The sequence below is a fragment of the Mixophyes fleayi genome, chromosome 2, assembly GCF_038048845.1.
Source record: "Mixophyes fleayi isolate aMixFle1 chromosome 2, aMixFle1.hap1, whole genome shotgun sequence".
Taxonomy (NCBI): domain Eukaryota; kingdom Metazoa; phylum Chordata; class Amphibia; order Anura; family Limnodynastidae; genus Mixophyes; species Mixophyes fleayi.
In genome coordinates, this window is record NC_134403.1 from 326,575,122 (window position 1) to 326,589,213 (window position 14,092).

General features: G+C 41.7%; 1 protein-coding gene across 1 annotated transcript in view; it reads right to left on the bottom strand.

The window, feature by feature from the left end:
• LOC142139306 (myeloperoxidase-like) overlaps positions 1-13,735 on the bottom strand; it is a 35,144-nt gene extending 21,409 nt beyond the window's left edge. Inside the window, exons 1-2 of the mRNA XM_075196791.1 lie at positions 13,653-13,735; positions 5,909-6,002 (exon numbers count right to left, since the gene is read on the bottom strand). Of these exons, the coding sequence (XP_075052892.1) occupies positions 5,909-6,002; positions 13,653-13,728 (170 nt within the window). The 5' untranslated portion in view covers positions 13,729-13,735. The remainder of the gene's footprint in view (positions 1-5,908; positions 6,003-13,652) is intronic.
• Between the last annotated feature and the right edge of the window lie 357 nt (positions 13,736-14,092).

Sequence of the window (14,092 nt, forward strand, 5' to 3'; positions counted from 1 at the left end):
GCCTTCTGGCAGGGGCTCTCCGATAAAATTAAAGATGCACTGACTACCCAAGAGCTTCCTTCGTCACTAGAAGATTTGATCTCTCTTTGCCATCGTGTAGACATGAGATTTCGTGAAAGAGAATCTGAGAAAACAACTTCTGCTAAAGCACCTCTTCGTTTAAACCCTCAATTTCGTCCAGTTTCACCTTCTGTGATTCCCATGGAGATAGGACGTTCCAAATTATCTTTAGAAGAGAGGAAACGAAGAGTAAAGAATAGACTCTGTATCTATTGTGCTGATTCCACACATATGCTCAGTTCTTGCCCTAAGAAATCGGGAAATGCCAGGCCCTAACTAGTTCTGGAGAGGTGAAGTTAGGGTCCCTGGAGTCCTCTCCATTGTCTATGAAATCTAAAGTCTGCGCTTTCGAGGTTACGATTTCCTTTGCTACTAAATCCTTTGAGTCACAGGCATTGATTGATTCCGGAGCAGCAGGAAATTTCATTTCTAAATCACTAGTGAATCAATGGTCCCTACCAGTGATCACTTTAAAAACACCCATTACTGTGACGGCTATAGATGGATCACGTCTCATCAATGGTCTCATCACCCAGAGTACGTCTCCAGTAACCCTTCAGATTGGTGTACTACACCATGAAGAAATTTCGTTTTTAATTCTTCCTGTTACGACAAGTCCGATTGTCTTAGGCCTTCCATGGCTTCAATGTCACTCTCCCCAGATTGACTGGCGCACCCCTCAAGTTACGTCTTGGGGGCCTGAATGTCACCATCGTTGTCTCTCTCAAGTTATTCCTCTTAAAGTACAGCAATCTTCCATCTCATCTTCCTCCCCGGGACTCCCTCCTCAGTATGCTTCATTTGCCGATGTGTTTGATAAAGCTCAGTCTGAACGTCTTCCTCCTCATCGTTCTTGGGATTGTCCGATCGACCTTCTACCTGGCAAGACTCCTCCCAGGGGTCGGGTCTATCCTCTCTCGTTACCTGAAACTCAAGCCACATCTGAGTACATACGGGAGAATCTCCAGCGTGGGTTCATTCGACCTTCCACCTCTCCCGCTGGAGCTGGGTTCTTCTTCGTCAAAAAGAAGGATGGATCATTACGCCCTTGTATAGATTTTCGTGGACTCAACGCCATTACTATCAAGAATCGGTATCCCATTCCGCTGATCACTGAGCTATTTGATCGCATCAAGGGAGCTCGGATATTTACTAAGTTGGATCTTCGTGGTGCCTACAATTTAATTAGAATCCGTTCCGGTGACGAATGGAAGACCGCGTTTAACACCAGAGATGGGCATTACGAATATTTAGTAATGCCCTTCGGGCTGTGTAATGCCCCCGCTGTTTTCCAGGGTTTCATCAATGAGATCTTTCGGGACTTATTATATGTATGTGTCGTTGTCTACCTGGACGACATATTGATCTTCTCACAGGACCTGCCTTCTCATCACCAACATGTGGCAGAGGTCCTCTCCAGACTACGGAAAAACTCATTGTTCTGTAAATTGGAAAAATGTTCATTCGAGTTACCCCAGATTCCATTCTTGGGGTATATAGTTTCCGGAGTTGGCCTGAAGATGGATCCAGACAAAGTAAATGCTGTACTACATTGGCCTCAGCCAACTACTCTTCGTGCCATCCAGCGTTTTTTAGGTTTTGCCAATTACTATAGACGCTTCATTCAAGACTTCTCATCCATTGCATCTCCCATTGTGGCCTTAACTCGGAAAGGGGCTAATACTAAGCAATGGTCATCTGAGGCTCTCCAAGCCTTTCAAATCCTCAAAGAGTCCTTCTCGTCTGCTCCCATTCTGCGACAACCTGATGTGACACTCCCCTTCTTCCTAGAAGTAGATGCCTCTAATGTGGGCTTAGGAGCTATTCTCTCCCAACGCTCGGAGCAACAAAAATTACATCCTTGTGCCTTCTACTCTCGGGGTCTTCTGCCCGCAGAGAAAAACTATACTATCGGGGACAAGGAGTTGCTGGCCATCAAAGCTGCATTAGAGGAATGGAGATACTTGTTGGAAGGAGCTCGCCATCCGGTGACGATCTTCACGGATCATAAGAACTTGTCATATTTGCAATCTGCTCAATGCTTGAACCCTCGTCAAGCAAGATGGTCTCTTTTCTTTTCCCGTTTTGAATTAATTATAACCTTCAAACCAGCTGCTAAGAACAAGAAAGCTGACGCTCTATCTCGAGCTTTTGTGACGTCCTCTGATGTAGAAGAGGTTCCCAACCATGCTATTCTAGACCCCAAATGTATTTCTCTGGCTGCTTCATCCACCAAAATGCTACCATTTGGGAAGACCCTCGTGCCTCCTACTCTGAGGAGGAAAATCCTTTCGTGGTTCCATGCCTCTCGTTTTTCTGGACACGCCGGTGAACATAAGACCTTTGAGATTCTCTCTCGTAGTTACTGGTGGCCTTCAATGAGGAGAGACGTCAAAGAGTTTATTGCTTCCTGTGATTTATGTTCTCAGTTCAAATCCTCCCGCAGAACTCCAGCAGGGTTGCTGCGACCACTACCCATTCCGTCCAAGCCTTGGACCCATATTAGTATGGATTTCGTTACTGATTTGCCACCAAGTAAGAATCACAATACTATTTGGGTAGTGGTAGACAGATTTTCGAAGATGGCTCATTTCGTCCCTCTGTCCGGTTTACCTTCCTCGTCTACTCTGGCTGAACATTTCATTAAAGAAATCTTCCGCATCCATGGATGTCCGTCTGAGATTGTGTCAGATAGAGGAGTACAATTCGTTTCCAGATTCTGGCGGGCCCTTTGTAAAACCTTGGGCATACGATTAGCACTCTCATCGTCTTACCATCCGCAATCTAACGGACAAACGGAACGAGTCAATCAAGATCTTGAGACTTTTATTAGGATGTTCTCTTCAGCCAACCAAGACAACTGGGTAGAATTGCTCCCTTGGGCTGAATTCGCCCATAACAACATGTACCATGAGTCATCATCCAAAACTCCATTCTTTGTGGTCTACGGTCACCATCCGTCTTTTCCGGAATTTCCTGCCCTCCCGCCCACCCAAGTTCCTGCTGTGGAGACTGCTTGTCAGACCTTCAAAAATATCTGGTCTCAGGTCAAAACCTGTTTAAAGAAGACATCTAACAAATATAAGTCTTTCGCAGATAAGAAGAGGCGGGCTATTCCACCACTAAAAATTGGAGATCGTGTCTGGTTATCTACCAAAAATATTCGTTTGAAGGTTCCATCTATGAAATTCGCCCCTCGTTTTATTGGTCCATATAGGATCATTCAAGTTATCAATCCAGTATGTGTTAAACTTCTTCTTCCTAAGAATCTTCGGATCTCCAATGCCTTCCATGTGTCCTTGCTCAAACCTCTCATCATCAACCGTTTCTCGACTCCTTCCTCAGCACCGCAGCCAGTTCAAGTTCATCAGGAGGAGGATTTCGAGATTACTGAGGTATTGGATGCAAAAATTTCGCGAGGAGTCCTCCGTTTCCTCGTTCATTGGAAGGGCTTTGGTCCTGAGGAGCGTTCATGGATCAAAGCTGAAGATCTTAATGCTCCTGCCCTTCTGAAGAAGTTTTATTCCAAAAATCCGGACAAGCCCGGTTCCAGGCGTTCTGTGCCCACCTTTAAAAGGGGGGGTACTGTCACTCACCGGACTGTGAGTGCTTCTTCCCGGACATTTAGGAACCGTGGCCGTCCTCCATCCTGAGGGACTGCGCATGCGCAGCCCTTTCTATACCTCCAGTGTATGTTCCTTTAACTTAATTGGCAGATCAGGCAACCTCCCTATATTAAGCACCTGTGGTCATCACCACATTGCCTGATCTTGGAGTCTCATTCCCCATGAGTCTCTGAAGGTGTTCCTGTGTTTCCTTGTTTATTCAGCCCTGCTGATTCCTGTGGTTTCCAAACCACTTCTACCTCTGTGGTTTCCAAACCACTTCTGCTACTGTGGTTCCCATACCACTTCTACCATCTACTGTATCATCGTGACTGTGAGCTGATTCCTATCCGCTGCCTCCGTGCACTACAGTCTTCTAACCACTTCAACTCTACCATGTATCATTGGGACTGTTAGCTGATGCCTATCCGCTGCCTCCGTGCACTACAGTCTTTCATTCACATCCACTCACCTGTTCATGATTGTGACTGCCAGCTGATTCCTATCCGCTGCCTCCGTGCACTACAGTCTTCAACCTGCAACCCGTCTGTGTTTCATCGTGACTGTTTAGCTGATTCCTATCCGCTGCCTCCGTGCACTACAGCCTTCAACCTGCAACTCGTCTGTGTTTCATCATCGTGACTGCTAGCTGATTCCTATCCGCTGCCTCCGTGCACTACAGTCTTCAACCTGCAACCCGTCTGTGTTTCATCGTGACTGTTTGGCTGATTCCTATCCGCTGCCTCTGTGCGCTTCAGTCTTCAGTCCTTGTCAACGCTCCCGTGTTTCCTTGAGTCTGCCTCCACTATTGCTACCCGCTATTCTCCGTGATCAACAGTGCCTGTTCAACTCTGCTCTCCCGTGTCCCATCGTTACTGCACCTGCTGGTTGCTATTGGCTACCTCCGTGTTCCCGCAGAGACCCGCTGCTGCTACTCCTCAGCACTACTCATCCATCTACTGCTGATCCGCTCTCCACGCTTTCCTGTGTTCCCTGCTGGTCTACCTACCCGTGCGCTGCACCTACTAGACCACCGCTTCACCCATCCAGGGACTTCGCATCCTGCCGGCCTCCTGCCGTTCAGGTATCTCTGCACTCCTGTCTGACTGCCTCCTGAACCACGGTATGCATACTTCTCATTGACTGTGCTGTGTATTGCATACCTTGCTGGACTGTGTTGGTTCTCCTCTGGAGTGTGCTATCCGCTGAGTCTATTGCCATCATTGACTGTGTTATCTTATGCTGGACTACTTCAAGAGACTTTCTATATTGGCAGTATTGTTCAGTCATCTATACATTTATATTGTGCATATCACTGTGGTTCAAAGTCAAGGTGCCCGTGTATATATTGTGTTGCAGTCTCTCCCCGTGCACCTCCTCACATATATATTCAGTGGTACAACTTGCTAGTGGCAGACCACTGACCCCTGTTTACAGTTTCACCTGTTCCAGTATCCTCTCACATAGCAGTGGTACAACTTGCTAACGCAGACCACTGACTCCCCGGATACCTCCACTTGGATTCCATTCCTTCACTCAGACAGCGGTACAACTTGCTATCCGCAGACCGCTGACTCTCATCACCTCCTCGTTTCTGTTGGACATTCCTCCTCACTATAGCAGTGGTACAACTTGCTACCGCAGACCACTGACTACCTTCACGTGTCCTTTGTCCATACAGTTCCTCGTGTATTACTACCTCCATATTGCCAGTGCTGCTAGTCATAGACTTTCCTGAGCATCTCATCATCTGCTATTTCCTGTTCCGTGATCACCCTGCTACCAGAGTACCATATTACCACCTATACTGCTCTGGTAAGCCTATCACCTGGTGATCCCTGGGTAAAGACTCCTAGTGCCCGTGACAAAGACCTATATATACAATTACCATCCTTACAGGAGGTGTGAATCTATAATAACTTCATTAAGCCTACAGATAAAGGCATGAACTTTGGTTTGTTTATATTCCTTTAAGAACGATGTACACATCAACATTCATTATACACATTCCTATATAATCTATGTCTGAGGGAAATTAAGAAATGTGAATATTTTGCAGATATGAGATATGTATGAAAATTAAAAAGTGGCAATTTGAATTTGTAATATCAGAACATAAGAATATAAGCATTGTCAGATAAGGGCAACTCTCGTTATTACTGAACTATAATTTATGCTGGGCCTACAGTTCACCAACAGCTATCTTACCATAGGTTTCCTGCCTCCGCTTACATTAACCTTACCTGTTCCTGGTGTTTGTGTAAGCATTATCCACGATCCGCTTGGCCTCCTGTACACAATCTAATATTAGCTCATTTTGCACCTCTTCCCATCCATCTTGAAAAAGAAAACAATAGCACAAATGTTTATAACATACTTGCCAACTCTCGGAAACAAGTTTCCGGGAGAGGGAGCGTGACTGGAGGGCGGGAGGGGACGAGGCCAAACGTGTCATTTTGGTCCCGCCCCCCGCGAAAACATAATTTACGTTGCGGGGGACGGGGCCAAAATGACATTTGACGCGATTCTCGGTGAAATCCAGGATGCAGAAGAAATGCCAACGAGCCCGGGAGCCCGGGAGACTGAACCGAATTTCGGGAGTCTCCCGGACATTCTGGGAGAGTTGGCAAGTATGGTTTATCAGATTGTAGGTAATATAAGCCAGACAGAAAACAAGAGTAACATTTACAGCACAACAACTAAGGATTGTGTCACGCTAGTGATTGTCTCTCAACATTTTTACTATTAGGATATTTAGGCGTGAGTCCTCTTTTTCTCCCAATCTGCACAAAAGTATAAAATACTATATTGAAGTTGCACAGACTCTGGGCCTGATTCATTTTATAAAGTAAAGCAAAAAAAATAAGTAACTTTGAACCTTGGCAAAACCATTTTACAATACAAGATGTGCAAATTAGTGTATTATTTTGCACATAAGGAAAATATTGGCTGTTTTTCATGTAGGACGCAAATAGTTAGCTTTATATTTGCATTGACATTAAAAGTTGATCTAGGTCAGTGATGACTAACCTGTGACACTCCAGGTGTTGTGAAACTACAAGCCCCAGCATGCTTTGCAAGCTATCAGCTAGTTATCTACTGGCAAAGCATGCTGGGACTTGTAGTTTCACAACACCTGGAGTGTCATAGGTTAGCCATCACTGATCTAGGTCATGCTCTACCCCAATCATAAATCTGTCCTCACATTTTAAGTTTACCCACCCTCCAATGTAGCATGGTTTTGCCATGATTCAAAGTTACTCATTTTTTATTGCATTACTTAATGAATCAGGCCCTCTATGTACAAAGCTGAGTTATGTAATATACCTTGAAAAGCAGCATACTCTTGCTACCTTTTCCATCTTTTACTGAGCGCTCATGAACTTAAAACCTTGTTAGCGGAGGTGACATTTCTGTATGTTGCAGCACTATGAAATGTGGAAGAGGAGGAACATTGCATATATATGCCTATATCTACTTGGGTGATTTGTAGACTCCTAGGTAACAGAACTATTATTCACAGTTTATGCATGTAAACACAAGATGTGGCTAGTGTTGTCACAATAGTTTGCATTGCTATTTAAGCTTATTGGCAAATGGCTTTAGGGATATATATTTGGCTGTTAGTAAAAGGAATCACTATTTACTTTTAAATAGACTTTTGGGATTTTGTTATCCTTGAACTTCACCTAACCTTTAGAACAATTAGAATCTTCTATTATTTGCCACATCTATATTGACATTTCTAAACATTTGTCATGATCTCTGGGCACCTAGAGGTCCATTCTTGGCATAAAGACACATTATATTTCATTCCTTGGCCACTGATCACTGCATACAATATCCAAAATGAATACATGTGTCTAATATGGCAGAGAGGCTGCATAACCCACAAAAAGAAGCAGAATTCTGTCATGACCTTAGGACAACACCAAGTGACAGGCAGCTGTTTGTGAGCTGGAGATTTCAACAACATGTAACAAATGAGTTTGAAACAACAACTGTCTGAGCTTCTACATCTCCCTCCCTTATTTCCCACAATACAACTAGCAGCTGCTATATTGCAATAATGTTGCCATTCGCTACAAAATAGGTGCTGGAAGCAGGATATAACTTTACTCTCCTGACCCTCTTCAATGTCTCTCCTTGTTAAAACAAGATGAAAATTAAAAATAAAAAGCATTTTCTTTCTCATCTTATTCAGAAGTAAAATCCTCTACAAAGGAAACATAACAATTTGGGGCAAATTCATGTGGTTTTATTAAATGTTTGAAAGCTTTTTCTGGAAGATTATGTTTTCCCTATTTTTCCTATGTGCCACTGTGTGTTACACCTAAAGAAGAAATATAATTTCATTAAATAATCATCCTAACAAAAGCCCTATCTGCCTTGAAAAGAATTGTAAAAATTTCCTTGGATAGAATAAAAAATTGTACAAAATTACTGAGCAATCATAATTATGTGAACATTGGGTCGCTGACAGAGCACTATTCCTCCCTTATTTTATGTTTTAAAGTTATTTAAAAGAAAAATAGAAGCTCCTCTGCACTATACCTGTAATTACCCTATTGCTTTTGAGTGAGTTAAAAAAATCCACACCTAATTGCCAAACAGAGATTGTAACATTAGTTTTACACATTTGACGTTAGCTCATAGTAGTGGATTCATATTTTTAGAGCATGTGGACAGCATCCAGGAATTTGCACAGACCAAGGGCTAGATTTACTAAACTGCGGGTTTGGAAAAGTGGAGATGTTGCCTATAGCAACCAATCATATTCTAGCTGTCATTTTGTAGAATGTACTAAATAAATGACATAGAATATATTTACTAAACCCGCAGTTTTGTAAATATACCCCCAAATGTCTATTTAGAGCAGTGTTTCTCAACTCCAGTCCTCAAGACCCACTAACAGGGCAGGATTGCCAGGTGACCAGTGAAGTAATTATACCACCTGCTACACTGTGTCAGTCAGCAATGAATACACCTGTGCTCCAGCAAGGAGATATGGAATATATGTACTGCTAGGGGGTCCTGAGGACTGGAGTTGAGAAACACTGATTTAGAGAGAAATTAAAAAAATACTAGATCTAAAAATAAAAGCTGGCTTAAACAAAAGAGCTTCTAATAACAATTACAGATGTGCAGGTAAAAATTTCCCAGAGTTTATGAAACAGATGATATTTGTGGTGGAGATATTGTCCAGCACACAGTGGACATCCTGCCAGTATGATGGACACGGAAGCTGGTCTCTTTTAGCCAAAGGCACAGCCAGTTTGGTGGAAATCTGCCCCTATGCTGCACAGCAAAAATTACAATGTCACACTTGTATGACTAGTAGTTTCGGTTTAGTTTACTTTGACAGGCTTTATCTAGGTGTGGGGATGTCACTCAAGAGAATAAGACTGGGGATATGTAAATTACATGGAAAAAACAGCCAGTATTTAACTTATCTGCAAAATAAACTAATTTAGACTCCTAGCATTGCAACATGGTTATCACCAGAAAACTTAACTAAGAAAACTTACTCAAATTCTTGCCTAAGTTCCTTAATGAATCACGCCCAGAGAGTGAGAGTCTTGTTGAGGGAGACAAGGTAATAGCAGATCATCTTAATAACTATTTTTTCTCAGTGTTCAACACAATAAGAGAGAGTAAGGGGCCATAGATAAATTGCAAATATATCCATAAAAATGAAGTAGATACAAGTACATTTACAGAAGAGAAGGTCCTAACAGAGCTCTCAAAACTTAAAGTGGATAAATAAATGGGACCAGAAGGAATACATACAAAGATACTAATAGAGCTTAAAGGGGTGCTGGTAACACCATTAACAGATTTATTTAACCAGTCACTAGCTACAGGAGTAATTCCAGGGGACTGGAAAAGAGCAAATGTAGTCCCACTGCACAAGAGTGTAATCAGGGAAGAGGCAAGCAAATACCGGCCAGTGAGTCTTACGTCAGTAGTAGGGAAATGAATGGAAACAGTCTTAAAAGAAGGAGTTGTAGAATATCTCCGGTCCAGTCAATTACAGGATCCCAAGCATGGGACAAATCTTATTGACTTTATTGATCGGGTGACTAAAGTAATAGATCAAGGGGGGCCATAGATGTAGCTTATATAGATTTTAGTAAGGCTTTTGACACTGTCCCACATTGTAGACTGTTAAATAAACTCAAAAGCTTGGGATTGGATAAGGTGGTTGAATAGATAAGATCTTGATTGAAGGATACAAAATTTAGTGTTATAGTAAATGCAGTGCATTCAAAGGAGGGAAAGGTTACCAGTGGAGTACCCCAAGGATCTGTCATTGGACCAGTGATTGATGATCTAGGTAGACTAGAGGAATGATCAAGAGAGTGACAACTACAGTTTAATGCCAAAAAATGCAAAATCATGCACTTGGGTCTCAAAAACCCAAAGGCTAAAGATAATATTAACAGCACTATAATGGAAACTATTGAGGAGGAAAGGGATCTAGGAGTCACTATTTCGGGTGACTTAAAGGCAGGTAAGCAATGTAACAAAACAATGAGAAAGGCAAGTCAGATGGTTGGTTGCTTAGGGAGAGGAATCAGTAGCAGAAAGAAAGAAGTAATAATGTCACTGTATAGGTCATTGGTTCGGCCTTATCTAAAATATTGTGCTCAGTTCTGGAGGCCATATCTCCAGAAGGATATAAATACATTAGAAGCTGTTTAAAGAAGGGCAACTAAAATGGTGCATGGCCTACAGCACATAACTTACCTGGAAAGACTAAAAGTTCTTACTATGCTTAGTTTGGAGCAGAGAAGGGCAAGGGGGGACATGATAGAAACATACAGTATATCAAGGGTTTTAATAATGGACAGGAGGGAAACATTCTTCAAAGGAATATTAGAACACGAGGACATGCACTGACACGGGAGGGAAGTAGGTTTAGAGGTAAAAAATTACTTCACAAAAAGGGTAGTGGACAAGTGGAATAGCCTCCCATCAGCGGTGGTAAAAGCTAATACAGTAGAGCATTTTATACATGATTAGGATACAAAATAAGGAATTCCTTACAAAGAACTAAGGATCAAATAGGGTTTGACATTACCATAGGTTAAAGAAATGGGCAGACTAGATGGCCAAGTGGTTCTTTATCTGCCATCAAAATCTATGCTTCAGTCATGTAGTCTGAGTTTAAGACAACCACGCCTGTGTCCAACACAAGCATCTGTTTGTTGCTGATTTCATCAAATGAGGCCAATGACATTTACACTGACAGATTCCTGCCATCAGCTAACCCGATTCTCAGGCAGCCTGTTGATTAGGATTGATGGTTGTTTTACATTCACATCAGTTTTGGGGTAATTTATTTAGAATCTGTCACATTATCCATCCAAATCACTATGTGTATTTTTTGTTTTAGAAATCAGAAAAAGACAATGTAAAGTAATCTGTTGTTGACATTGTGGGACATCACAGCGCCACTATGTCTAGAAAGGTGGTTTTGAGAAATGGTTAGTTACCAAACCTAAAACAATGCATCTCTTATCTGCATTGTATTTTATGGTGATTTCTTCCACTGTATTGTGTAATGTAGCAATGCCAACCAAGGGCACCGCACCCACAGCTATCTTGGAGGTGTCTGAATTGAGTATAGGCAGCTTAACACATGACCCCACATTATGGGTAATCACTTCCATTTCAATAAAAAGCCCTCTTTACATACAGTAACTCACTTTCCTAGCACCAAAAGCTCCAACTATTGAAGCTATGTAGAGTGGCACCATGATCTAAATCTAGCCCTGGTAGAAGTCATTACACTTTAGTACATACCATTTATAGAAAAACATTTAAAGATGAAAGACTTTTCTCTATTCACATTTTACATGCAAACTGTATTCCTGGAAGAGGAATAAAACACTTTTATGAGCTCTAAGATATAAAGCACAAAAAAAACAATAAAACCTGCATCACTACAGCAACTTTTTTTAGTGGAAAATGTAATTAACAATGACGTAAAAGACCTGAGTGAGCTACAAATAAATGGGTAAAAGCCAAAGAAATAATTTGCTTGTGATATGTCTCTAATCCACGTGGGCTCCTGTGCAATAGGAAGTATAGAACATAGGCAATGACTAAAGCTGGGTACACACTACAGAAATTTCGACCAACTTTTTATGCAGAGCGATTTTACATGCGATCGATGATCCGATCGCTCGTTCCATGGACTGCATACACACTAGCCTTGTTTAGGACGATAAAGGGAAGAGCGGACGTCCCTTTAGCGACTTTTTACAGCCATGTTGTCGTGAGCAATGACTGTAATTTCATACTCACTGTTGTGGATCGGTCGGAAGTTTATACACACTACACAGTGGAAATGAGATTGGACCGAAAATATTAAACGGTACGACCAACCAAATGAGGCTATAATCCTCCATTTGGGCAGACTTTTGACCATCGTGTCACTGCACACACTGACCCGACTTTTGAACGAGCGGTCGTATGTCGGCTGTTTGAGCCGATTATTGGATAAAAACAGTGTAGTGTGTACCCAGCTTAAGTCTTGGTACACACTACATGATTTTCATCAGATTACCGTGCCAATCACACCATAAACGACTGTTAGGTCCAAAAGGGCAGCACTGTGGCTAAGTGGTTAGCACTTCTGCCTCACAGCACTGGTGTCATGAGTTCAATTCCCAACCATGGCCTTATCTGTGTGGAGTTTGTATGTTCTCCTTGTGTTTGCGTGGGTTTCCTCTGGGTGCTCCGGTTTCCTCCCACACTCCAAAAACATACTGATAGGTTAATTGGCTGCTAACAAATTGACCCTAGTCTGTGTGGGTGTCTGTGTTAGAAAATTTAGACTGTAAGCTCCAATGGGGCAGGGACTGATGTGAGTGTGCTCTCTGTACAGTGCTGCGGAATTAGTGGCGCTATATAAATAAATGGTGATGATGAAACCCACATTAGTGTGTACGCTCCAACGATCATGTTTATCGTTCCAAATCGCATCGTATCGTTTGATTTGATTTTATAAACTGACGAAAAATCTCTATAAATGATGGAAAGATTTTGGAAACATTCTGCAGTGTGTACGCACTCACGAACAGCAGTGTACGCAGATCTCCATAGAGTTTACAGAGTCATGATCTTTTCAGCCGATGGCTATGACAGTTGAAGAGCACAGATCTGAAGGTAAATCTTGTAAAATGTGACCACTGTGTACACATGAATCGGCATACTGATCAGGACTTGTATTGTGTACCCAGCCTAACTCTGATGTGAAAGTTTTGTGTCTGCTATAACAATAGCGGATGCTTGTTGGAGAAGCTACAAAGTACTTATATAACAGGTGCTTTAATAGGTGTGCAGATGTCTGATTACTGCTTCTGCTCCTTTACTGAAATATGTAACATTTATCCCAGAAATTTATGTTTCATTTTTTAAATATGAGTTTAACAGCACCAATCTATAGTAGAGGCAACTTCAGCTGTAGTGGAACAATAAATCCAAGAATACCCTGCCGGAACTTGTAGTCCCAGCAGCTGTGGTGGAACTATAAATCCAAAATTACCTTGCTGGAACTTGTAGTCCCACCACTGCTGGAGAGCCACATGCTGCCTACATCTGACGTAGACCAACATAACTTAGAGTAATCTTGCATTGATAGTGAATGGATATTTTATTGCATATATATATATATATATATATATATATATATATATATATAGGTAACTATTATATATTTTAACTATTTTAAATGAATGTAAAATAACTACTTTAAAATGTACAAAAAAGAATCTATTTTTACCTCCATATATTCATCAAACGTCTGTTTATTATATACACATTGCTTTTCTTGAATTTGTCATTTAATTTGTTTTGCATTTGGGCTTTACACACAGGGAAACAGGTATTGTGTTCTACAGTCAAAGTCAATTTGTTGTTTATATTGCATTGCAATACTTAAGTTCCTAAACAGTAGGAAGATAATGGAAAACTTACCATGGCTGGATGAAGCGCTTGTCTGTGTGAACAGACCGGCAAACAGGATCGCGGCACATATATGTAGAAAGTACATTCTGAAATATATATATAGATATATATATATTAAGAAATACAGTATTTTACATTTATATCTATAGACTGGTTCAGAAACGATAGTAGCAGATTTAGAGCATCACTCACCTGCCTGGTCCTGATTGTAAAAATAAAGAATTTTGGAGCACATTTTATAGGCAAGGATACAGTGTTTGGCTTGAGAGACACCCTGTGGGTGGGCCTATACCCTAGTGACACCTATAACGATGGGACTGTACCTGCTGGTTGGTTTCTGGTCTGTGATGCAGGAAATTATTGGTTAAAACAGATGAATAAAGCATTCTTGGGAAAGCAGATAACAAAGGATGACATGTATTGAATGTAGCTGTGTAAACTCATAAGGG